Source organism: Mustelus asterias, chromosome 5 (assembly GCF_964213995.1).
Source record: "Mustelus asterias chromosome 5, sMusAst1.hap1.1, whole genome shotgun sequence".
NCBI classification, from domain to species: domain Eukaryota; kingdom Metazoa; phylum Chordata; class Chondrichthyes; order Carcharhiniformes; family Triakidae; genus Mustelus; species Mustelus asterias.
Window position 1 is genome coordinate 148427744 of NC_135805.1, and position 27574 is coordinate 148455317.

The 27574-nt window shown below is 46.4% G+C and overlaps 1 protein-coding gene across 1 annotated transcript in view; it reads left to right on the forward strand.

The window, feature by feature from the left end:
* The first annotated feature begins 3041 nt into the window (after nt 1–3041).
* The window catches only part of LOC144493882 (immunoglobulin superfamily member 1-like), a 41052-nt gene continuing 16519 nt past the window's right edge, over nt 3042–27574 (forward strand). Inside the window, exons 1-5 of the mRNA XM_078213464.1 lie at nt 3042–3146; nt 8435–8728; nt 14042–14335; nt 20447–20740; nt 22896–23189. Coding sequence (XP_078069590.1) covers nt 3047–3146; nt 8435–8728; nt 14042–14335; nt 20447–20740; nt 22896–23189 — 1276 coding nt within the window. The 5' untranslated portion in view covers nt 3042–3046. The remainder of the gene's footprint in view (nt 3147–8434; nt 8729–14041; nt 14336–20446; nt 20741–22895; nt 23190–27574) is intronic.

Sequence of the window (27574 nt, forward strand, 5' to 3'; positions counted from 1 at the left end):
AAATCACACTGGCAAGGCACAATTTCTTGGTTTTTCCTGGTTTCCTTGATTCAGGTGTTACCGGAGCTCAGGATGGCATATATTTCTCAGCTGGAGGCAACACGAGGTGCGGGAGTGGTTGGGGGGGAGGGGGTGCATGGTAGAGGGAGGGGGCTTTCAAATTTCCCGCGAGTGGATGGAATGTGGAATGCTTGGAAGTTTAACGTTGACGATGTGGGATTTTTTCATTTCAGGAATCCCGCCTGCACCCACGGTCCTGGTCGCTCCGCATCACCCAGTTTACGTAGTCGGTGAAACAGTCACAATTACGTGCACAGCTCCACGCAGTCACTCGGCTGGGCGATATCAGTTGCTGAAAGGATCAGTCGCTGTCTCAGAGAGCAACGCAATGCAACAATCATTCAGTTACCAATTAAGGAATATCGGCATGAGCGACAGTGGGAATTACACATGTACCTACCAGGCCCAGGTGTCAGGACGATGGATACGTTCCCATCAGAGTGAACCGCTTGGGATAACTCTCACACGTGAGTGCGCCTAACAACTCCCGATAATATTTACTTCATAAAAACCAAACAAAATGATGGATCGGGTGGGGGAGCATCATTGGAGAAAGTTTAACTTAACCCCTCAGGGCAATGACCTTTGGTTCGTACTGACTGAGGTCACTTCACAATGTAATGTGGAGCTTGTAAAGATATAAAGAATGCTCGTAACAATATAAAAAGAATTGTAAAAAAGGCAGAGAGAAAGAAAAGAGTGTGCGGTCCCTTTAAAAGCTGGTTTGGAGTTCAGTGCTTGGATGTAGAAAGCACACAGACTCTAAGCTGCAACATTTGTTTCGAGGACCAAGCATCAGGGTTGCTTTGGTAGCAGGCTTGTGCATTTTAATAGCCGATCAGTTTCAAAAAGCCAATCAGCTATTAAGAGCCTATTAGATTTGAATTTGCTGTTGCTGACAACCTCAGCCCTATCGTGGTGTAAGACAATTGTGACATCATTGCAAATATAAAGGCCGGAGCACTAGCCATCTCAAAGCAACACCTCTAGAGCCAGGGCCAGATCAACTGAAGCAGTTAAAGGCAGTTAAGGACAGTTAGGTGAACTGAAACAGTTAGTTCTTAACTCTGCCAGCTTCATATATGTTTTAATAGAAATCACCATTTAACCAACAAAAAGTACCAAATCAGACAGTGCTTACAGACAGCAGACAACTACAGAAGAACTCCAAATCTTTTCCAAGCCATCAGATCTAGTTGTATATAGATTTTATTGAGAGTGACTGCAATTCTGTTATTACTGTTTTGACACTGAATGGTCCTTGTCTTTATTTGAACAGCATTTCAGTTGAACCATCCTTTAATTAAAATGTTACGAGGTTAGTTAACGGACCTGGTTGGTTGAACAAAATAACTCGTTAATTATTCACTTAAAGTGAGTGTCAGGCCTTTATATTAATCAACCTCTAAACGTTAATGTAGAACAGTTAGCACCTTCCCAAACACGTTTACCAGATTATAAATCGAGGTAATCGGGATTAATCGCTGCGTCGTAACAGTAGAAGCTCATAGTGGAGGTGGTGGCATATTGGCATGGGTTTGCGATGAGCTAGTGAACAGGAAGTGGACATGGGATGAACAGATCATGGCCGATCGGTAAGCTTCAATGAGCAGATATCTGTCCAGTGGCCTCAACGTTTCCTGATATTATAGTAACAACCTGGAGAATGACGCCAGATATATGGTCACAGAATTGGCTGATGACACAAAGGTACATCGGAACATGCGTCATCAGGAGGGAGCTATAAAGAACAAAGAACAATACAGCACAGGAACAGGCCCTTCGGCCCTCCAAACCTGCGCTGCTCATGTGCCCAACGAGACCATTCGTTTGTATCCCTCTATTCCCAGTCTGTTCATGTGACTATCTAGATGAATCTTAAACGATCCCAGCGTGTCCGCCTCAATCACCTTGCTTGGCAGTGCATTCCAGGCCCCCACCACCCTCTGTGTAAAGAGTTGAAAAGGCATTTTGGATTGGCTAATTGTTCGGGAAAACCTTTGGTAGAGGAAGTATAATGTGGGAAAATGTGAACTTGTCAATTTTTGAAGGTCTAATTCAGGAGGGAAGTTTATAGTAAATGGCAGAACAGTTAGAAGCATTAAGATACAGAGGGATCTAGGCCTACAGGTCCACAGTACCCTGAAAGGGGCGGCACGGTGGCGCAGTGGTTAGCGCTGCTGCCTCACAGTGCCAGGGACCCGTGTTCGATTCCTGGCTTGGGTCACTGTCTGTGTGGAGTTTGCACGTTCTCCCCATGTCTGCATGGGTTTCTTCCAGGTGTTCCAGTTTCCTCCCACAGTCCGAAAGACATGCTGGTTCGATGCATTGGTCATGCTAAATTCCCCCTCACTTCACACAAACAGGCATCTGAGTGTGGTGACTCGGGGATTTTCACTGTAACTCCATTGCAGTGTTAATGTCAGCATACTTGTGACACTAATAAAGAAACTTCAAACTAGATGCTGGTGTCTAACCAAAAGAAAGCTTGGATATCTTCCTTCCGGTTTCAAGACTTGTTGTTCATCAGTGAATCGGAAATCCAATTCACTTCATAAATCACACTGGCAAGGCACAATTTCTTGGTTTTCCCCGGTTTCCTTGATTCAGGTGTGACCGGAGCTCAGGATGGCATATATTTCTCAGCTGGAGGCAACACGAGGTGTGGGGGTGGTGGGGGATGAGGGGGGGGGTGGCGTGGTGAAGGGGGGGCATTTAAATTTCCCGCGAGTGGATGGAATGTGGAATGCTTGGAAGTTTAACGTTGACGATGTGGGATTTTTTCATTTCAGGAATCCCGCCTGCACCCACGGTCCTGGTCGGTCCGCATCACCCAGTTTACGTAGTCGGTGAATCTGTCACAATTACGTGCACAGCTCCACGCAGTCACTCGGCTGGGCGATATCAGTTGCTGAAAGGATCAGTCGCTGTCTCAGAGAGCAACGCAATGCAACAATCATTCAGTTATCAATTAAGGAATATCGGCATGAGCGACAGTGGGAATTACACATGTACCTACCAGGCCCAGGTGTCAGGACGATGGATACGTTCCCATCAGAGTGAACCGCTTGGGATAACTCTCACACGTGAGTGCGCCTAACAACTCCCGATAATATTTACTTCATAAAAACCAAACAAAATGATGGATCGGGTGGGGTAGCATCATTGGAGAAAGTTTAACTTAACCCCTCAGGGCAATGACCTTTGGTTCGTACTGACTGAGGTCACTTCACAATGTAATGTGGAGCTTGTAAAGATATAAAGAATGCTCGTAACAATATAAAAAGAATTGTAAAAAAGGCAGAGAGAAAGAAAAGAGTGTGTGGTCCCTTTAAAAGCTGGTTTGGAGTTCAGTGCTTGGATGTAGAAAGCACACAGACTCTAAGCTGCAACATTTGTTTCGAGGACCAAGCATCAGGGTTGCTTTGGTAGCAGGCTTGTGCATTTTAATAGCCGATCAGTTTCAAAAAGACAATCAGCTATTAAGAGCCTATTAGATTTGAATTTGCTGTTGCTGACAACCTCAGCCCTATCGTGGTGTAAGACAATTGTGAGATCATTGCAAATATAAAGGCCGGAGAACTAGCCATCTCGAAGCAACATCTCTCGAGCCAGGGCCAGATCAACTGAAGCAGTTAAAGGCAGTTAAGGACAGTTAGGTCAACTGAAACAGTTAGTTCTTAACTCTGCCAGCTTCATATATGTTTTAATAAAAATCACCATTTAAAGAGCAAAAAGTACCAAATCAGACAGTGCTTACAGACAGCAGACAACCACAGAAGAACTCCAAATCTTTTCCAAGCCAGCAGACCTAGTTGTATATAGATTTTCTTTTGAGAGTGACTGCAATTCTGTTATTATTGTTTTGACACTGAATGGTCCTTGTCTTTATTTGAACTGCATTTCAGTTGAACCATCCTGTAATTGAAATGTTACGAGGTTAGTTAAAGCTCCGGGTTGGTTGAATAAAATAACTTGTTAATTAATCACTTAAAGTGAGTGTCAGGCCTTTATATTAATCAACCTCTAATGTAGAACAGTTAGCACCTTCCCAAACACGTTTACCAGATTATAAATCGAGGTAATCGGGATCAATCTCTGCGTCGTAACAGTAGAAGCTCATAGTGGAGGCGGTGGCATATTGGCATGGGTTTGCGATGAGCTAGCGAACAGGAAGTGGACAAGGGATGAACAGATCATGGCCGATCGGTAAGCTTCAATGTGCAGATATCTGTCCGGAGGCCTCAATGTTTCCTGATATTATATTAGCAACCTGGAGAATGACGCCAAATATATGGTCACAAAATTGGCTGATGACACAAAGGTACATCGGAACATGCATCATCAGGAGGGAGCTATAAAGAGTTGAAAAGGCATTTCGGATTGGCTAATTGATCGGGAAAACTTTTGGTAGACGAAGTACAATGTCGGAAAATGTGAACTTGTCCATTTTGGAAGGTCTAATTCAGGAGGGAAGTATATAGTAAATGGCAGAACATTTAGAAGCATTAACATACAAAGGGATCTAGGCCTACAGGTCCACAGTACCCTGAAAGGGGCGGCACGGTGGCACAGTGGTTAGCACTGCTGCCTCACAGTGCCAGGGACCTGTGTTCGATTCCTGGCTTGGGTCACTGTCTGTGTGGAGTTTGCACGTTCTCCCCGTGTCTGGATGGGTTTCCTCCAGGTGCTCCAGTTTCCTCCCACAGTCCGAGAGACATGCTAGTTCGATGCATTGGTCATGCTAAATTCTCCCTCAGTGTACCCGAATAGGCGCCGGAGTGTGGTGACTGGAGGATTTTCACAGTAACTTCATTGCTGTGTTAATATAAGCCTACTTGTGACACTTAGCTTTCACTTAAAAGCAAGGAAATGGCAACACAACTGAATCAGTTAGTTAAGAAGGCATGTGACATGCTTGCCTTCATCGGACGGGACATAGAGTATAAAAATTGGCAAGTCGTGTTGCAGCTGTATCGAACTTTAATTGGGTTACATTTAGAATATAGTGTACAATTCTGGTCACCACACTACCAGAAGGATGTGGAGGCTATGGAGAGGGTACAGAAAAGATTTACCAGGATGTTGCCTGGTATGGAGGGCATCAGCTATGAGGAGAGATTGGTTAAACTTAGTTTATTTTCACTTGAACATCAGAGGCTGAGGAGCGACCTGATGGAAGTTTAGAAAATTATGAGAGACTTTGATAGGATGGATAGTCGGAGTCTTTTTCCCAGGGTAGAAATGTCAATTGCTGGGGGACATAGGTTTAAGGTAAAAGGGGGAAAGTTTAAAGGAGATGTGAGAGGCAACTTTTTTTACACAGAAGGTGGTAAGTGCCTGGAATGCGCAGCAGAGGAGGTGGTAGAAACAGGTACAATAGGAACATTTAAGAGGCATCTTGACAGATAACGAATAGGCAGCGAATAGAGGGATACGGAGTGCGTAGAGGCAACAGGTTTTTAGTTTGGAAAGGTGTCATATGTTGGCGCAGGCTTGGTGGACCGAAAGGCGTGTTCCTGTGTTGTGCTGTTCCTTGTTCGTTGAAGCATAATGTGACATTGTCCATTTTGGAAGGAAGAATTAGAACCAGGATCTAAGCTGAATGGAGCAAGATTCTGCGAACCATGGGGTATACAGGACTCCCGGTGCAAATGTGGAATTACACACTTGGTGTGAAAACACAGAAAGGATGAGTATTATTTAAATGGTGATATATTGGGAAGTATGGATGTACAGAGGGATCTGGGTGTCCTTGTACACCAGTCAGTGAAAGTGGAGAGGCAGGTGCAGCAAGCAGTTAGGAAAGGAAGTGATATGTTCGCCTTCATTGTGAGAGGTATGAGTTCAGAAGTAGGGACATCTCACTGCAGCTGTACAGGGCCTTGTTGAGGCCACACCTGGAGTATTGTGTGCAGTTATGGTCTCCCTACCTAAGGAAGGATATACTTGCCGCAGAGTGCGTGCAGCAGAGGTTCACTAGGCTGAGACCGGGGTTGGCGGGACTGCCCTATGAGGAGAGATCTGGGTCTGAATTCACTAGAGTTTAAAAGGATGAGTGGGGATCTAATTGAAACTTATACAACTCTAACAGGGCTGGACAGTCTGGATACAGGAAGGATGTTTTCCCTGGTTGGGGAATCTAGAATCATGGGACACAGTCTCAGGATACGGAGGAAACCATTTAGGACTGAGATGAGAATTTCCTTACCCAGAGGGTGGTGAACTTATGGAATTCTCCACCACAGAAAGATGTGGAGGCCAAGCCATTGAATATATTTAAGAAAAAGATAGATTTGTTTCCGATTTTAATGATATCGAGGGGTATGGGGAGGGAGCTGGAACATAACATTGAAAACGAGGATTGGCAATCATTAAGTTGAATGGCGTAGTAGGCTCGAAGGGCCGAATGGCCTACTCCTGCTCCTAGTGTCTATGTTTCTATGAATCAAACCTGCAGTTACAACAGGTGAGTAGAACGGCAAATGGATGAGGTGTCCTTTACTGCAAGGGGAAGGTAACATAAAAGTAATAACTCTTGTTCTGACTGAAGGGGGGCTTAATGAGATAGCATATGGAATATTGTGTGTAATATTGGTCTCCTTGCTAATAAAGGGTAACTTTACCTTGAATCCTTTTCAGGAAAGGATTCAGGTTCTGTGACGTGGCATGGTGGCACAGTGCTTATCACTGCTGCCTCACAGCACCAGGGACCCGGGTTCAATTCTGGCTTTGGGCCACTGTCTGTGTGGAGTTTGTGCATTCTCCCTGTGTCTGTGTGGGTTTCCTCCGGGTGCTCTGGTTTCTTCCTACACGATGTGGAGATGCCGGCGTTGGACTGGGGTAAACACAGTAAGAAGTTTAACAACACCAGGTTAAAGTCCAACAGGGTTATTTGGTAGCAAAAGCCACACAAGCTTTCGGAGCTCCAAGCCAGAATTCCCACTCACCTGAAGAAGGGGCTTGGAGCTCCGAAAGCTTGTGGCTTTTGCTACCAAATAAACCTGTTGGACTTTAACCTGGTGTTGTTAAACTTCTTACTGTGTTCTTCCTACACTCCAGAGATGTGTAGATTAGTTGGATTGGCCATTCCAAATTGCCCCTTAGTGTCCAAAAATGTGCAGGTTAGGTGGACTGGCCACGCTAGATTGTCCCTTAGTGTCCAAAGATGTGCAAGTTAGGTGGATTGGCCATGCTAAATTGTCCCTTAGTGTCCAAAGATGTGCAGGTTAGGTGGATTGGCCACGCTAACTTGCCCCTTAGTGTCCAAAGATGTGTAGATCAGGTGGGTTGGCCATGGTGAATGCACAGGGTTATGGGGATAGGATGGGGGGATGTGGTGTGCTTGGGTGAGATGCCGTTTGGGAGAGTCAGTGCAAACCTAATGGGCCGAATAGCCTCTTTCTTCACTGTCGGGATTCTATGAATTCTACGGTGATGGGGAAAGGATGAGCAGTTTGGGTGTTACAACGATTTGATTAAAAAGAATAAGAAACAATGTATGGAAACCATTGAGATCTTGACAGGACAGATATTGATTGAGGGGCAAAGTGAGAAAATTAGGGCACTTGAATTTAAAACTGTGTTGAGGATTTTTCCCTCCCTCTGAGACAGTGGTTAGCCCCAGGAAATGTCTTCCCCGGGGAACAGAGGCGGCAGGCTCACTTATGATCCAGGAGTCAAGGACTATGGAGAAGGGGTTTCAAGACAGGAGGAAAACCCACCTGATAGAAGTCTACAAGATCCTGATAGAAGTCTACAAGATTATGAGAGGCATGGACAGAGTGGATAGTTAGAAGCTTTGTCCCAGGTTGGAACAGTCAATTACTAGGGGCACAGGTTTAAGGCGCGAGGGGCAAGTTTTAAAAGAGATTTACGAGGCAGATTTTTTACACAGAGAGTGGTGGGTGCCTGGAACTTGTTGCTGGGGGAGATAGTGGAAGCAGATACGATAGTGACTTTTAAGGGGCGTCTTGACAAGTACATGAATGAGATGGGAATAGAGGGATATGGTTCCCGGAAGCGTAGGGGGTTTTAGTTCAGTCAGGCAGCATGGTCAGTGCAGGCTTGAAGGGCCGAAGGGCCTGTTCCTGTGCTGTAATTTTCTTTGTTCTTTGTTCTTTGAAAAATGGGAGTGAGATTACAATCCAATCAGCAAAGTAAGCTCGAGGGGCCGAATGGCCTACTCCTAATTGGAGAGGTGGTGACGCAATGGTATTGTCACTGGCCAAGTAATCCAGAGAGCCAGTGTAATGTTCTGTGGGTCAAATTCAAGGAAGATGAAATGAAAATATTTTCCACCCATGTGGGGACTGGTTTTCGAAGTTCAAGAACACTGTTTTGTCCACTTCTAATCCTGTGCTTAACGTTTCAGGGCCCCCACCACAGCCCAAGGTCTCGAGGCACCCTGAATACCCAATATATGTTGCGGGAGAGACTGTCACCATTACATGCGCCGTTTCGAACAGGGACTCAGCTGAACGATTTCAGTTGGTGAAAGGTTCGACTTCCGTCATGAACAGTACCAGAAACCGACAACCCCTCACGTACACCATCAAAAGCCTCACAAGGGACAATGAAGGAAGCTACCTTTGTTTCACCCAGATGCAAGTGTCTGGTCGGTGGATCCACTCACCATCCAGTCCTGCCTTTGTAATGGTTGTCACCAGTAAGTAAGACCGATTTTCTGAAACATTTGCACTTTCCTAAACACGTTGTGGACGAATATATCACGGTGAAATATTTTCAAAGGTGGCATCTCGAAAGCCAGAGAACCAGCTCCTGTTTTTCTCCAGGGGGTTTTCAATTGTTATTCCTGGCTGCGGCATCGTTTCTGAGAAGCACAATACTGGCTTGGTTGCAAAGGAAACGGAAGATGATTGGCTAAATTAAATGGGCTAGTTAAGTATTCGTATTTTAGCCAAAGATTATGGGATTTGGGACATGAAGAGTTCAAAATAGCCTTGGTTCACCTGAGAGAGAACATTGTGGCATGGTGGCACAGTGCTTAGCACTGCTGCCTCACAGCGCCAGGGACCCGGATTCAATTCCGGCCTTGGGTGACTGTCTGTGTGGAGTTTGCACATTCCCCCCGTGTCTGCGTGGGTTTCCTTTGGGTGCTCCAGTTTCCTCCCACAGTCCAAAGATGTGCAGGTTAAGTGGATTGGCCATGCTAAATTGGCCCTTAGTGTCAGGGGGACTAGCTAGGGTAAATACGTGAGGTTATGAGGATAGGGCCTGGGTGGGGTTGCTGCCGGTGCAGACTCGATGAGCCGAAAGGCCTCCTTCTGCACCATAGGGATTCTATGATAAAAAATAATCTTTGATCTATGATAAAGTTTAGACAGACTGTGCGATGAACTTCAGATAGTAAGATAGAAGTTTTCGAGCAGTTAGTGAAGGAGACAGAAATAAGACCTGATTACAGGAGAAAGCACTTTGTTGATTAGGAAAGATAGATCTTATGTGAGGCAAAGTCTCATAGAAGAGTTTAGGGTGTAAAATTAAAACACATGGGTTTGCGAGTAGTGTATTGAGATGGATAGAAAACTTGTTGGAAGACAGGAAAGAAAGAATAGGAATGAATGGGTCTTTTTCCAAATAGCAGGCAGTGACTATCGGTTGGTATGTGCATAAATGATGTAGATGATCATGTGGGGTGAATAATAAGCAAGTTTTCAGATAACACCAGGATTGGTAGCGTGGTTAATAGTGAATAAGATGGTCATAGGTTACAGGAAGATATAGATGGGTTGGTCAGATGGGCAGAGCAGTGGCAGATGGTATCTAACCCTGATAAGTGCACGGCAATGCACTTTGGAAGAAGAAACAAGATGAGGGAGCATTTAATGAATGACAGAACACTGGGAAACTCAGAGGAACAGAGGGATCATGGAGTCAGAAGCAGCAGGAGGCCATTCGGCCCTTCAAGCCCACTCCACCATTCATTACGGTCATGGCTGATCAGCCAACTCAACATCCTGATCCCCCCTTCCCCAAATACTCTTCGAACCCCTTCACTTGAAGAGCTATATCTAACTGCTTCTTGAAAACATTCAATGTTTTGGCCTCAACTACTTTCAGTTGTAGTGAATTCCACACATTCACCACTCTCTGGGTGAAGAAATTTCTCCTCATCTCCGTCCTAAACCATCGACCCTGTATCCTCAGACTGTGACCCCTGATTCTGGACTCTCCCACCATCGGGAACATCCTTCCTGCATCTACCCTGTTTAATCCTGTTAGAATTTTATAGGTTTCTATGAGATTCCCCCTCATTCTTCTGAACTCCAGTGAATACAATCCTGACTGACCCAATCTCTCCTCATACATCAGTCCCGCCATCCCCGGAATCAGCCTGGGAAACCTTCCCTGTATTATTCACAGATCCCTAAGGCGACAGAGCAAGGCACATGCTTTTATCAGTCGTGGTATAGGATATAATTATAAGCAAGGAAGTAATGTTGGAGCTGTATAGAACATTGGTTAGGCCACAGCTAGAGTACCGTATGCAGTTCTGGTAACTCACTATAAGAAGGATGTGATTGCACTAGAGTGGGTACAGAGGAGATTCACCAGGATGTTGCCTGGGATGGAGCATTTGAGCTATAAGGAGAGAGGCTTGGATTATTTTCTAGAGAAGGCTGAGGGGGGACATGATTGAGGTGTATAAGATTCTGAGGGGTGTGGACAGGGTGAGGAGGGAACAGCTCCTCCCCTTGGTTGAGGGGTCAATCACGAGGGGGCAGAGTTTTAGGGTGAGGGGCAGGAGATTCAGAGGGGATTTGAGAAAAGCTTTTTCACTCAGAGGGTGGTGGGAATCTGGAATGCGCTGCCTGGGAAGGTAGTGGAGGCTGGAAACCTGACAACCTTTAAAAAATATTTGGATGAACACTTGAAATATCAAAACATCAAGGATCTGGGACAAGGGCAGGAAAATGGGATGAGTGCGCCTTTAGAGGGAGATGTTGTTGGTGCAGACTCGATAGCTAGAATTTTATGGCCTTGCTCAGGTGAGACTAGAAATTCCCGTCTAAGGCCAACAGAGATCTCTGTTTTTGGACCCTTGCCTGCGCCCATTCCATGGTGGGTGAGATGGTAGAATTCCGGCCGATGGGCCGAAGGGCCTTTTCTGCATTGTATGGCTCTATCACTCTATGATTAGTGGGGTATAACAAGAATCAGCCTGGTCCCCAGCTGTTCAGAATATATAATAATGATTTAATGCATGGCAGATGCAGTGTAGTGTGGATAAATGTGAGGGTATCCACTTGGGTCGCAATAATGAGAAGGCAGGTTACTACCTGAAATGCTGTAAATTGGGAGAGGGGAGTGTGCAGCGGGACCTGGGTGTCCTTGTGCACCAGTCGCTGAAGGTAAGCATGCAGGTGCAGCAGGCGGTAAAGAAGGCAAATGGTATGTTGGCCTTCATTGCGAGAGGATTCGAGTACAGGAGCAGGGATGTCTCGCTGCAGGGTCTTGGTGAGGCCACATCTGGAATATTGTGTGCAGTTTTGGTCTCCTTATCTGAGGAAGGATGCTCTTGCTATAAGTGCAGAGAAGGTTCACCAGACTGATTCCTGGGATGACGGGACTGATGTATGAGGAGTGGGATCAAAGGGTATTTGGGGAAGGGGGGATCAGGATGTTGAGTTGGCTGATCAGCCATGATCGTAATGAATGGTGGAGTGGGCTTGAAGGGCCGAATGGCCTCCTTTTGCTTCTATTTTATAGGTTTTGGTGCCCCCATAAAACTATGGATGGTCCACTGTTGGGATGCCCGACTCAGCTCGATGTGAGTTCAGGAAGTTTAAGACAGAGTTTAAGATGGAGATAGATAGGTTCTTGATTGTTAAGGGGATCAAAGGTTATGGGGAAAATCATAGAATCCTACAGTGCAGAAGGAGGCCATTCGGCCCATCAAGCCTACACCGACCACAATCCCACCCAGGCCCTATCCCCATGACCCCATGCATTTACCCGAGCAAGTCCCCCTGACATTAAGGGGCAATCTAGCATGGCCAATCAACCTAACCCGCACATGTTTGGACTGTGGGAGGAAACCGGAGCACTCTGAGGAAACCCACGCAGACATGGGGAGAATGTGCAAACTCCACACAGACACTGACCTGAGGCTGAATTCGACCCGGGTCCCTGGCGCTGTGAGGTCGCAGTGCTAACAACTTTGCCGCCGTGGAGAATGGAGTTGAGAAACTTATCAGCCATGAACGAGTGGTGGAGCAGACTCGATGGGCTGAATGGCCTAATTCTGCTCCTATATCTTATGGTGTGATGGGAGCAGATAGCACAGCTGTGAGGAGTAAGGTCTTGAGAGACTATGCAGATGGAATTAATCCGATGAACTTATGGTGAAAACATTGCTTTGAAAATGTCATTTTTTCTGTTAATTAATGTTTAAGATGTCAATTAAGTTTGGGTAGCAGGGTGAAATAGTATAATGTAATCTTTTGCACCTTTTAATTCTCTTTGCAATATTCCATTCCTGGCTCCCACGGTAAAATCCTTCAACTGGCTGATTTGCGTCAGATTTGATAGGTTGCTAGCGTGGACATGGTTATTGGTCTGTAATCGGTGCAGAGATGTTGCCAATCAGTCAGTCAAAGTGTAACACTGAAAATGATAATAAATTAAGGTATTAATACATTCCATTATTATTGCGGTTAATATTGTAATTTCTAGTCAATTCTGCTGACGTACCTGGGGTAATGATAGACTACAACTTGGAATTTAAACCTCAAGTGATTAATTTAATTCGTTGGGGAACTCACCCCAGAGACTCACTCCGCATGCTTTACTAATCAGAGCTATAAGCAGCAGTGTTGATTGCCTCTGATAGGTTGACTAAAACAACCAAATAGGTCGGATCCTCACCTTCATTCCTCATTCAAGGAACATGGGTGTCGCTGGCGAGTCCAGCATTCATTGTCCATACCTAATTGCCCTTAAGAAGGCGTCTTCTTGAACCTGCCACAGTCCCATGTGGTGTAGGTACATCGAGATGCTGTGAGGGAGAGAGTTCCAGGATTGTTATTGGACATCAGTCAGTCCTATGTGGTGTAGGTACACCCACAGTGCTGTTAGGGAGGGTGTTCCAGGATTGTTATTGGACATCAGTCGGTCCGTGTGGTGTAGGTACACCCACAGTGCTGTTAGGGAGGGAGTTCCAGGATTGTTATTGGACATCAATCAGTCCATGTCTTGTTGGTACACCCACAGTGCTGTTAGGGCGGGAGTTCCAGGTTGTTATTGGACATCAGTCAGTCCCGTGTGGTGTAGGTACACCCACAGTGCTGTTAGGGAGGGAATTCCAGGATTGTTATTGGACATCAGTCAGTCTGTGTGGTGTAGGTACACCCACAGTGCTGTTAGGGAGGGAGTTCCAGGATTGTTGTTGGACATCAGTCAGTCCGTGTGGTGTAGGTACACCCACAGTTCTGTTAGGGAAGGAGTTCCAGAATTGTTATTGGACATCAGTCAGTCCCATGAGGTGTAGGTACACCCACAGTGCTGTTAGGGAGGGAATTCCAGGATTGTTATTGGACATCAGTCATCACTATGTGGTGTAGGTACACCCACAATGCTGTTAGAGAGGGAGTTCCAGGATTGTTATTGGACATCAGTCTTCACTATGTGGTGTAGGTACACCCACAATGCTGTTAGGGAAGAAGTTCCAGGATTGTTATTGTCCATCAGTCTGTCCATGTGTTGTAGGCACACCCACAGTGCTGTTAGAGAATGAGTTTTGGGAGATTGACTCCTGCCACAATGAAGGAAAGGCCGATATTTTTCCAAAGTCGGGATGGTGTGTGTGGGGCTCGGAGGGGGAAATGCAGTTGGTGATGTTCTCCATGCATCTGCTGCCCTTGGCCTTTTAGACAGTAATGATCATGGGTCTGGAAGTTGGGGTGTAATAAATGTGGGTGAATGTTTGGAAGCCTCAACTTACTCTTTCTGATTTCAGACCCTCCGCCTCCGCCCACGATCTCGATGAACCCTGACATTCCAGTGTATCTGCCGGGAGAATCTGTTACCATTACCTGTCGAGTTCCCCGTGGTACCTCACCTGGTGGATTCCAGCTACTGAAGGACTCCAACCTGCTCAAGAACATCACCAGTAATGAGCCGTCCCTCTCGTTTCCCATTAGAAATGTCACCAGCCGCAGCGAAGGGAGCTACATGTGTCTCTCTCAAATCCAGCTGTCTGGTCGATGGATACATTCCCCCTCCAGCAATATCATTCGAATAAGCCTCACAGGTGAGTCAGAATTTACAGAGAGCTTGCGAAAACTGCATTGGAAAGGTTTCTGCTCTTTTTCCGATATAATTCCCAACTTAACTTGCAAGAGTGAGGTGAAACATTTTCAGATATTCCCACACCATATAAAAGACACTGATGCAATCAGGTCGCTTTTATCTTGGGCTGGAGTTAGTCAAATTCATCAGTTTCGTTTCTTTATTTATTAGTCACAAGAAGGCTTACATTAACACTGCAATGAAGTTACTGTGAAAATCCCCTAGTCGCCACACTCCGGCGCCTGTTCGGGTACACTGAGGGAGAATTTAGCACGGCCAATGCATCTAACCAGCACGTCTTTCCGACTGTGGGAGGAAACCGGAGCACGCGGAGGAAACCCACACAGACACGGGGAGAACGTGCAGACTCCACACAGACAGTGACCCAAGCTGGGAATCAAAACCGGGTCCCTGGCACTGTGAGGCAGCAGTGCTAACCACTGTGCCAGAAAATCTCCCCTCCTTCAATCTCCCCTCCTTCACAGTGGTTAGCACTGCTGCTTCACAGCTCCAGGGTCCCGGGTTCGATTCCTGGCTCGGGTCACTGTCTGTGTGGAGTTTGCACATTCTCCTCGTGTCTGCGTGGGTTTCCTCCGGGTGCTCCGGTTTCCTCCCACAGTCCAAAGATGTGCGGGTTAGGTTGATTGGCCAGGTTAAAAAAATTGCCCCTTAAAGAGTCCTGGGATGTGTAGGTTAGAGGGATTAGCGGGTAAAATATGTGTGGGGGTAGGGCCTGGGTGGGATCGTGGTCGGTGCAGACTCGATGGGCCGAATGGCCTCCTTCTGCACTGTAGGGTTTCTATGACTTCTATGACTTCAAATAAGCACAAACATTTACAACTGAGATACCAAGATTGGTCATTTAATGATTGTAGATGCTTGAAATCAAAGGCATTTAGTGGAACATGTGTGTTCATAAGTTCACAAGATACAGGAGCAGAATTAGACCATTCGGCCCATCGAGTCTGCTCCGCCATTCAATCATAGCTGATATGCTCCTCATCCCCATTTTCCTGCCTTCTCCCCGTAACCCTTCAAACCATCACCAATTAAAAATCTGTCTAACTCCTCCTCAAATTTACTCGTGTAAAGTACAGGGCTCACCAAACCTGCTCCATCACAAACATCATCAACATTGATCCTGGGGGTTCAGGGCCATTTTCCTGCCCCTCTCCCCAAATCGCTCACTCCCTTGAGAAATCAAAACCTGGTTATCGCAGGCTTCCACAATGGAGTTCCCACAATCCTCTGGGGTAGTGGCTTCCAGAGGTTCAGAGCCGCTTGAATGAACTGATCTCTCCTTGTCTCAGTCCAAAAATGATCGCCCAGCCTCCTTTTATCCTGAGTCGGTGACACTTAAAGTGCTCAACTACGAGGAACAATCTCTCAGCATCTACCGCTTAAACCCAATAAAATTGCATAGAGTTCAATGATATTTTCTAACTTCCCTGGAGCGTAGGAGGGGTGATCTTATAGAGGTCTATAAAATAATGAGGGGCACAGATAAGGTATAAACATAGAACAAAGAACAATACAGCGCAGGAACAGGACCTTCGGACCTCCAAGCTTGCTTTGATCATGATGCCTGCCTATACTAAAACCGTATACTCTTACAGAGTCCATATCCTTCCATCCCCATCCTATTCATATATTCGTCTAATTGCCCCTTAAATGACGCTATCATACCTGCTCCCACCACCTCCCCAGGCAGCGCGTTCCAAACATTCACCACCCTCTGTGTAAAAAAATTGCCTTGCACATCTCCCCTAAATTGTTCCCCACGCACCTTAAACATATGTCCCCGAGTACTTGACTTTTCCACCCTAGGAAAGAGCATCTGACTATCCACTCTGTCCGTTCCACTTATAATCTTGTAAACATCTTTTCCCAACAGTAGAAGAGTCTAAAATTAGCGGGCGTAGGTTTAAGGTGAGAGGGGAGAGATACAAAAGGGTCCAGAGGGGCAATTTTTTCACACAGAGGGTGGTGAGTGTCTGGAACAAGCTGCCAGAGGTAGTAGTAGAGGCGGGTACAATTTTGTCTTTTAAAAAGCGTTTAGACAGTTACATGGGTAAGGTGGGTATAGAGGGATATGGGCCAAATGCGGGCAAGTGGGACGACCTTAATGGTAAAAACTGGGTGGCATGGACAAGTTGGGCCGAAGGGCCTGTTTCCATGCTGTAAACCTCTATAATTCTATAACTCCAGAAAATATAGACCAATTTACTCAACCTCTCTTCATACTGTTACAGTCCTGGACCAGAGCCCCAAATTACATGAGGATTTTAGACTAGACCCAACAATTGTGGTGTCCTTTTAAAAGCTGGTGCTTTCTTTCAGTACCTGGAGGTTTAAAATACAAAGTACATCCAGAGTCCTAGCTGAAACACTTGTATCAAAAAGTCAAGCAGTAGTCTTGACAAAGCAACCTTTTAAAAAAATTTTACCAATCAATTAAAAGCAGACACTCAGCTACCAGGAACCTATAAGATTTGAATTTGATGGTGTGGACAACATCAAACCAATCCTATTGTAGGGAAATTGATAGGTCATCACAGGGATAGAAGAGAGCGCAGGGGGTAAAAAACAGCAGAGCAACAGAAGAACTGCCACTGTCATGCCTCAAGAGGGAGTGAGCAGCTCTGAACTCTACCAGCTTCACATACCTCCTAAGAGGACATACCATCTAAGTAGCAAATGATCAAATCAGTAAGAACTTACAGAGAGAAGATTCATCAGAGGAACTCCAAAAGACCCTGAAAGCCACAAACCTGGTTGTATTTTTGAGAGTGACTGAATTATTATTTTTTTGGTTAATGATTGAGTCTTGTATTTATTTGAACATCATTCCATTGGAATCTTGTTCTATTTGGTATGTTACTTGTTTAGCTAAAGTCCCCTGTTAGTTAAAGAAATAAATTGTTAAGTGTTCATTTCAAAGTGACTGTAAGATATTTCTGTTCGTTATCCACTGAACGTTACTGAAGAACAGTTCACACCTTCCCACACACTTTTAACAGATTGCGAATTGAGGTATCCCTCTTTGGGGGATTCAGCATTAACTCTCAAAATGGGGTCAACATCCGCATCGTAACAATTCTCACTTCCATTTTTCCACTTCTCCATTCTCGCTCTCCATCTTTCCCCCAACCACGCCCCCTCCCCCATCACCCTTCAGGGCATCTGCCACATTTCTCAGACAGTTCTTTAACAATCTGTACCTCTGTTCTGCCATTCACACATTCTGACCACTGAATGGATACTTTTGGCACCTTTTTCAGCCTTCTTCATCATCATTTATATTCCCTTTGTCCAATTACAGCCCCACCCCTCATAGTACAAATCTCTTCTGATTTTGCTTTAGCTCTGATGAAGGGTCATCTAGACTCGAAACGTTGGCTCTATTCTCTCTCCACAGACGCTGTCAGACCAGCTGAGATTTTCCAGCATTTTCTGTTCTTGTTTCAGATTCCAGCAGGTGCAGTAATCTGCTTTTATCTGACTTGTTGATGAGGTTGATTGACAGCAACAGAATCACGTGGTTAATGGAAGGAGCTGAGTGTGTAGGAAAAAAAAGTTTCATTTTCATTTTAAAATACAAGTAGTTGCTACCTGGAGCTGGTAGAAGAAAGAAGTATCTCTCTCTATGTCCCCCTCCAGAGGCTTTCTGAAAGCTCCTGGACTGAACAAAGAACAAGAACAAAGAACAATACAGCACAGGAACAGGCCCTTCGGCCCTCCAAGCCCGCGCCGCTCCCCGGTCCAGGATTGAATCCTGAATCCAGGATCCCCGCCCAATTTTCCAGCCTATCTACATCCTAATATCCTATCCACCGAGCTGTCCCTCACAGCTACGATGCTTTGTTCATCACAACCTATTAACTCACCCCCACCCCCCCCATTCCAGACCATGTGATCTCCAGGGAGAGGCGAAAACCCAGAGTGAAAACCCAGGGCCAATATGGGGAAAAAAAAATCTGGGAAATTCCTCTCCGACCCCCTGTGGCGATCGAAACGAGTCCAGGAGATCACACTGGCCCTGATCAGAAAATGCTTCCCAACCCTATTCATTTCCACTTCTGCTTTACGAACACCATCTGAATTCCCTGCCCCCGAGACAGGTTCCCAACTATCCGCAGTCTCGCTCTGTACTGGCACCAGCAAGATGATCATAGAATGAAGCCTTGAAACGAGAAACAAAGAACAATTAGCCCGCGCCGCTCCCTGGTCCAAACTAGACCACTCTTTTGTATCCCTCCATTCCCACTCCGTTCATATAGCTGTCTAGATAAGTCTTAAACGTTCCCAGTGTGTCTGCCTCCACCACCTTGCCCGGCAACACATTCCAGGCCCCCACGACCCTCTGTGTAAAATATGTCCTTCTGATATCTGTGTTAAACCTCCCCCCCTTCACCTTGAACCTATGACCCCTCATGAACGTCACCACCGACCCGGGGAAAAGCTTCCCACCGTTCACCCTATCTATGCCTTTCATAATTTTATACACCTCTATTAAGTCTCCCCTCATCCTCCGTCTTTCCAAGGAGAACAACCCCAGTTTCCCCAATCTCTCCTCATAACCAAGCCCCTCCATACCAGGCAACATCCTGGTAAACCTCCTCTGTACTCTCTCCAAAGCCTCCACGTCCTTCTGGTAGTGTGGCGACCAGAACTGGACGCAGTATTCCAAATGCGGCCGAACCAACGTTCTATACATCTGCAACATCAGACCCCAACATTTATACTCTATGCCCCGTCCTATAAAGGCAAGCATGCCATATGCCTTCTTCACCACCTTCTCCACCTGTGACGTCACCTTCAAAGATCTGTGGACTTGCACACCCAGGTCCCTCTGCGTCTCTACACCCTTTATGGTTCTTCCATTTATCGTGTAGCTCCTCCCTACATTATTCCCATCAAAATGCATCACTTCGCATTTATCAGGATTGAACTCCATCTGCCATTTCTTTGCCCAAATTTCCAGCCTATCTATATCCTTCTGTAGCCTCTGACAATGTTCCTCACTATCTGCAAGTCCTGCCAGTTTTGTGTCGTCCGCAAACTTACTGATCACCCCAGTTACTCCTTCTTCCAGATCATTTATATAAATCACAAACAGCAGAGGTCCCAATACAGAGCCCTGCGGAACACCACTAGTCACAGGCCTCCAGCCGGAAAAAGACCCTTCCACTACCACCCTCTGTCTTCTATGAACAAGCCAGTTCTCCACCCATCTATCCACCTCCCCCTTTATCCCATGAGATCCAACCTTTTTCACTAGCCTACCATGAGGGACTTTGTCAAACGCTTTACTAAAGTCCATATAGACAACATCCACGGCCCTTCCTTCATCAACCATTCTGGTCACTTCTTCAAAAAACACCACCAGGTTAGTGAGGCATGACCTCCCTCTCACAAAACCATGCTGACTATCGTTAATGAGTTTATTCCTTTCTAAATGCGCATACATCCTATCTCTAAGAATCTTCTCCAACAACTTCCCCACCACGGACGTCAAGCTCACCGGCCTATAATTACCCGGGTTATCCTTCCTACCCTTCTTAAATAACGGGACCACATTAGCTATCCTCCAATCCTCTGGGACCTCACCTGCGTCCAGTGACGAGACAAAGATTTGCATCAGAGGCCCAACGATTTCACCTCTCGTCTCCCTGAGCAGCCTTGGATAGATTCCATCAGGCCCTGGGGATTTGTCAGTCTTTATATTCTCTAACAAACCTAACACTTCCTCCTTTGTAATGGAGATTTTCTCCAACGGTTCAACACTCCCCTCCGAGACACTCCCAGTCAACACATCCCTCTCCTTTGTGAATACCGACGCAAAGTATTCATTTAGGATCTCCCCTACTTCTTTGGGCTCCAAGCATGAGTCTCCACTTAACCTAATTCAAAGCAAATATTTCTGTGCTTTGCTAACTAACTTTAAAGGGGGAGTCTTAGTCTATAAGAGAAATATTGCTTGAGTTGAACTCATCAGGAAAGGTTTCTGATCTGGTGTCCTAATACATTGAATGGGAGGAGGTAATCATGTCTTGGGATTTTATCACCTCAGATACTCGGCCTCCGCCCACGATCACGGTGATTCCTGAACAGCCAGTCTATGTGTCAGGTGAAACAGTCACCATTACCTGTGAAGTTCCACATGGGGAATCAGCCGGGCGATTTCAGTTACTGAAGGACTCGATCGCTGTCGTGGAGAGCACCAGGAGCCAGAGATCTCTCACCTATCTGATCAGGAACATGACCGCAAGCCAGGGAGGGAGTTATACCTGCTCCTACCAGATACAAATGGCTGGTCGATGGCTACCTTCCGATCTGAGTATTCCAATTCAAATAAATATTACGGGTGAGTGAAACTTATTGAATTCCTGTAAGATTTATTGATGGGCAACCACCTTCTTTATAACATCATATTTTCTTAGCTGTATTAATCCTATTTTTTCCTAAAATGCAATTGCACTCCAACTTGTTCTCCAGACTTTGCATGAGGAACTTTGACATCCTTGGGATAGTCTGTTAGGCAGTGAATTTTAAATTAATTGATCCACAGAAACCAATAAACTCAGAATCACAGAATTGCAGGATACTACAGTGCAGAAGAGGCCCTTTAGCCCATCGAGTCTTCACCGATGTTTGAAGTACCCTGGCCTGCCCACCTAATCCCACTTGCCAGCACTTGGCCCATAGCTTGGAATGTTATGGAGTGCCAAGTACTGTTTAAAGGATGTGAGGCATCCCGCCTCCACCACCCTCCCAGGCAGCGCATTCCAGACCATCACCACCCTCGGAGTAAAAAGGTTTATCCTCAAATCCCCCCTAAACCTCCCACCCCTCACTTTTAACTTGTGTCCCCTCGTAACTGATCCTTCAACTAAGGGGAACAGCTGCTCCCTATCCACCCTCTCCATGCCCCTCGTAATTGTCAATGCCTCAATCAGGTCGCCCCTCAGTCTTCTCTGTTCCAACAAAAACAACCAATGGCAAATGTTACCTTCTTCAGGACTTGAATAGTGCAGAGCTGTTATAACCACTGTGCCGCTCCAGTTCGATGTTGAATAACTATTTGGGCAGCACAGTGGTTAGCACTTTGGGACGTCTTGTTGAAGTTGTAGAAGACATTGGTGAGGCCTCACTTGGAATACTGTGTATAGTTCTGGTCACCCTATTATAGAAAGGATATTATTCTATTAGAAAGAGTGCAGAAGAGATTTACTAGGATGCTGCCGGGACTGGATGGTTTGAGTTATAAGGAGAGGCTGGATAGACTGGGACTTTTTTCTCTGGAGCGTAGAAGGCGGAGGGGTGATCTTATAGAGGTCTATAAAATAATGAGGGGCACAGATCAGCTAGATAGTCAATATCTTTTCCCAAAGGTAGGGGAGTCTAAAACTAGAGGGTATAGGTTTAAGGTGAGAGGGGAGAGATACAGAAGTGTCCAGAGGGGCAATTATTTCACACAGAGGGTGGTGTGTGTCTGGAACAAGCTGCCAGAGGTAGTAGTAGAGGCGGGTATAATTTTGTCTTTTGAAAAGCGTTTAGATAGTTACATGGGTAAGATGGGTATAGAGGGATATGGGCCAAACGCACGCAATTGGAACTAGCTTCGTGGTTTAAAAAAAAGGGTGGCATGGACAAGTTGGGCCGAAGGGCCTGTTTCCATGCTGTAAACCTCTATGAGTCTATGACACTGCTGCCTCACAGCACCAGAGACCAGGTTCGATTCCCGGCTCGGGTCACTGTCTGTGTGGAGTTTGCACGTTCTCCCCGTGTCTGTTTGGGTTTCCTCCGGGTGCTCCGGTTTCCTCCCACAGTCTGAAAGATGTGCTGGTTAGGTGCATTGGCCGTGCTAAATTCTCCCTCAGTGTACCCGAACAGGCGCCGGAGTGTGGCGACTGGGCGATTTCCACAGTAACTTCATTGCAGTGTGAATGTAAGCCTACTTGTGACACTAATAAATAAACTTTAAAACATTAAACATTCCTCATGCTAGTGTGGGTTGTGTCCATGACTTTCAGGAGCTGTGAACACTTGCTAAATATTGGTCTTGAATCCAATGGGAGAAACAGGGGGTGGCATGGTGGCACAGTGGTTAGCACTACTGCCTCACAGTGCCTGGAACACGGGTTCGATTCCCGGCTTGGGTCACAGTCTGTGTGGAGTTTGCACGTTCTCCCCGTGTCTGTTTGGGTTTCCTCCGGGTGCTCCGGTTTCCTCCCACAATCCAAAGATGAGCAGGTTAGGTTGATTGGCCATGCTAAATTGCCCCTTAGCGTCAGGGGGATTAGCAGGGTAAATATGTGGGCTTACAGGAATAGGGCCTGGGTGGGATTGTGGTCGGTGCAGACTCGATGGGCTGAATGGCCTCCTTCTGCACTGTAGGGATTCTATGATTCTAAATGCAATTGTGTGATGCAGGATACATCTCAGTTGCACATAACCACGTTCTAAGGCATTCACACACAAGATTAGTGCCTGTAATAAGTCTAACATCATTGTTTCAGATGTTCCACCCCAGCCTACTATCTCCAAACATCCTGAATCCCCAGTATATGTCGCTGGAGAAACAGTCACCATTGTCTGTAGAGCGCCCCCTGGATACACAACCGGGAGACTTCAGTTACTAAAAGCCTTGGCACCAGTCATCGACAGTACCAGGGGCCAGGAAACCCTGAATTATACTGTGAGACACCTCTCCACCAGCAATGAAGGGGATTATACATGTGCCTACCAGACACAGCTGTGGGGTCGATGGATCGATTCTTCTCCCAGTCAACCCATCACAATAACAATCGCACGTGAGTGACACCATCGACCGTTTGAAATATTTACAAGATCGCAAATACCTTGTTTTCCCAGATGTGGATCCAGGTGTAAAGACATGTTGCCACAACTGTACAAGGCAATAGCGAGGCCACATTTCGAATACTGTGTAGTTTTAGTCCACTTATTTGATGGAAGACATATTATTACTGGGGGGGAGTACAGAGGAGGTTTAAGGAGATGATCCCAGGCTGGACAGCACGGTGGCACAGTGGTTAGCTCTGCTGCCTCACAGCGCCAGGGTCCCGGGTTTGATTCCAGCCTCGGGTCACTGCCTGTGTGGAGTCTGCACATTCTCACTGTGTCGGGTTGGGTTTCACCGGGTGCTCTGGTTTCCTCCCACACTCTAAATATGTGCAGGTTAGGTGGATTGGCCATGATAAATTGCCCCTTAGTGTCTAAAGATGTGTCGGCCCTCTCTTTCGGAGAGTTGGTGCAGACTCGATGGGCCAGATGGTCTCTTTCTGCATTGCAGGGATTCTGTGATTCTAGGGGAGGAGTAAAGTTTAATTATTTATTAGTGTCACAAGCAGGCTTACGTTAACATTGCAATGAAGTGACTGTGAAAATCCCCTAATCGCCACACTCTGGCGCCTGTTCGGGTACACTGAGGGAGAATTTAGCACGGCCAATGCACTGAACCAGCACGTCTTTCGGACTGTGGGAGGAAACTGGAGCATTCAGGGGAAACCCACGCAGACACGGGGAGAACATGCAGACTTCACACAGACAGTGACCCAAGCTGGGAATTGAACCCAGGTCCCTCGCACTGTGAGGCAGCAGTGCTAACCACTGTGCCACCGTGCCACCCACACTATTTTGATCCAGCGACTGTGAAGGAATAACAGAGATTAAAGTAATTTCCCAGTTGTCGAGCATGCCCTTCCACACCCTTTTTGAAACTGTCCACTCCAAACCTCCTTGCCTCTCTCTAAAAATGAGTGAAGTTTCGAGCCAATGCAATTTCCAACCTTACTCCCCTCAGTATCTGTGCTGAACTGGTCTTGTGTCGTCTAAGTGCCATTAGCGTCTCTCAAACCTTCTCTTTACTCTGTGTCAGCATTCAGAAAGCCTGCCAGCTCTGACCGATTGAGCCGAATGCTGGGATGCGCCCTCTGTAGGGCATCATGGGAAGGGCATCTGAGTGCAGCAATTAGATTCAGAGAATTCTGGTGTTCCTTCACCGAGACAGCGCAGCTGATCTGGTTCATGTTCAGCAAGAGGGGAGGGGACAAATGTTAATGGGCCAATTGTAGTGCGTGTGGTGACTCAGGTGTAAAGCTATGGCTGGATGAAGTTTGCAATTACCTTTCTAAAAGCTCCGTCGTCGGGCCTACACCACACGGACTGCAGTGGTTCAAGAAGACAGCTCACCTTCTCAACAGGAATGATGGCAAATGTTGGACCTGGTGCTGACATTACATTAAAGTTTTAAAGTTGATTTATTAGTCACATTAGGCTTACATTAACACTGCAATGAAGTTACTGTGAAATTCCTAGTCGCCACACTCCGGCACCTGTTCGGGTCAATGCACCTAACCAGCACGTCTTTCAGACTGCGGGAGCAAACCGGAGCACCCGGAGGAAACCCACACAGACACGGAGAGAACATGCAGACTTCACACAGACAGTGACCCAAGCAGGGAATCGAACCCAGGTCCCTGGCGCTGTGAAGCAGCAGTGCTAACCACTGTGCTACCATGCCGCCCATAATGTACATAATATAATAAGCACAAACTGTTACCCTGGTTATGAACATCTAGGAGGTTCCTTTTAGATGTCTTTGATTTGATTTGATTTATTATTGTCACATGTATTAGCAGAGAGTAAAAAGTATTGTTTCTTGCGTGCTATACAGACAAAGCATACCGTTCATAGAGAAGGAAAGGAGAGAGCGCAGAATGTAGTGTTACAGTCATAGCTAGGATGTAAAGAAAGATCAACTTAATGCGAGGCAGGTGCATTCAAAAGTCTGATGGCAGCAGGAAAGAAGTCGGTTGGTACGCGACCTCAGACTTTTGTATCTTTATCCCGAAGGAAGAAGGTGAATGTCCGGGGTGCGTGGGGTCCTTAATTATGCTGGCTGCTTTGCCAAGGCAGCGGGACGTGTAGACAGAGTCAATGGATGGGAGGCTGATTTCCGTGATGGACTGGACTACATTCACGACCTTTTGTAGTTCCTTGCGGTCTTGGGCAGAGCAGGAGTTATGCCAAGCTGTGATACAACCAGAAAGAATGCTTTCTATGGTGCATCTGTAAAAGTTGGTGAGAGACGTAGCTGACATGCCGAATTTCCTTAGTCTTCTGAAAAAGTAGACATGTTGGTGGGCTTTCGTAACTATCGTGTTGGCATGGAGGGATCAGGACAGGTTGTTGGTGATCTGGACGCCTAAAAACTTGAAGCTCTCGACCCTTTCTACTTCATCCCCGTTGATGTAGACAGGAGCATGTCTTTCACTGCGCATCTGCACGTAGTGAACAATCTGACGATGCCAGGATCATTAAATGAGTGATGGAATGAATCTGGTAGAACAATATAGGGTAGTGGGGTTTATTTTCATTCATTCATGGGATATGGGCATCGCTGGCTGGGACAGCATTTACTGCCCATCCTTCATTAGCCCTGAATAGGAGGTTATGATGGAGCTGTATAAAACGCTGGTTAGGTCACAGCTAGAGCACTGTGTGCGGTTCTGGTTGCCACACTATAGGGAGGATGTGATGCACTGGAGAGGGTGCAGGGGAGATTCACCAGGATTTTGCCGGGACTGGAACGTTTCAGCTATGAGGAGAGGCTGGTTAGGCTGGGGTTGCTTTCCATAGAGCAGAGAAGGCTGAGGGGGGACCTGATCGAGGTGTACAAAATTATGAGGGACACAGATAGGGTAGATAGCAAGAAACTATTCCCCTTAGTGGAGGGGTGAATAACCAGGGGTGGATTTAAGGTCAGGGGCAGGAGATTTTGAGGGGATTTGAGGTAAACCTTTTTCACCCAGAGGGTGGTGGGAATCTGGAACTCGCTCCCTGAAAGGGTGGTAGAGGCAGGAACTCTCACAACAATGAAGAAGTGTTTAGATGAGAACTTGAAACACCATCGGCTACGGAGCAAGTGCTGGATAATGGGGTTAGAATAGATAGGTGTTTGATGGCTGGCACAGACAAGATGGGCCGAAGGGCCTCTTTCTGTGACGTAAGGCCCACTGTCTTTACTGCTCTGAATCAAAATGAGGTGGGAAATGTCTCCCATCAGTCCGATGTTCCAGAGGGATTGCTCACTGAGTAGGACAGGGGGGAAAGGGTTAACACGTCCAGGGGGAAACGCTTGTCTGAAAGGCGCGATGGCTGGACTGAGTGCACTGGCTCTGTGATGCTCCGAGTCCGACTGGAGTACTATCGTATTCCCCATTCTCTCCGAGTTCAGCCCTCCCGCCCCGACCTTCGATCTCGCTGAAGCCCATTCGCTCCGTGTAGCTGGCAGGCGAGCCTGTCACCATCAGCTGCCAGGGGCACAAAGCGGGCCGCTCGAGTCCAGCTGTCCCACAATTCCATTTCCATCCACGCCCGAGACATTCAGGGAGACGGGTGTTGAAGTGGAAACTTTCCTGCTTCTTGGCTGTGATAGAAAAACTCAACAAAGTTCGTTCCAACAGAACAACTAGTATTTATTTACGAAAGTCTGCATGCAGCATTGGCTGACAACCTGAGTTCAGAGAGCAGTTGGTACAACTTGCTAATTCCTCCTCAAGTCCGCAATTACACAGAGAATCAGTTCAGTATTTATACATAATCATTATCAGTTTGCGTGACCAGAGCATATTCAGGAATTCGATTAGTAATAGAATCATAAGCAATGTCATTAATCATGTCATAACTTGCTGACCTCCTAGAACTCTTTGTCTGATCATTCATACCCTTATCTTGTCCTTTGATGGAACAGAAGAAGGTCGGTGACTCCTTCCCCCCTGACCTTATCTTGTTTTATTTACTCATACGGTCTTCAAGTTATGCAGAGTCAGCCTTGCTTATAATGTACCAAATAGCTGACCAATTTTCCCATCATGCTATTCCTTAGTTCATACAACTTCACACGGGGGGCACCCTCAAGCATCCCATCACAAGCATCGCCGCTGACAACGCCGGAATTACACATGCGTTTTGAGGAGACGGGTTTCAGGGCGATGGATTCAGTCACTCCCCAGTGAATCCAGGGGAATAATTATCACCAGTGAGTGCCAGCCTCCCACTGCTCCCATTTTGCTGCATTCTACAGCGAGTGGAGATTGTTTCCAATATAACCATAGAATAGAATCCACGGAATGCCGATAATGCAACTAGCAATAATAGTCTACTAGCTTTCCCA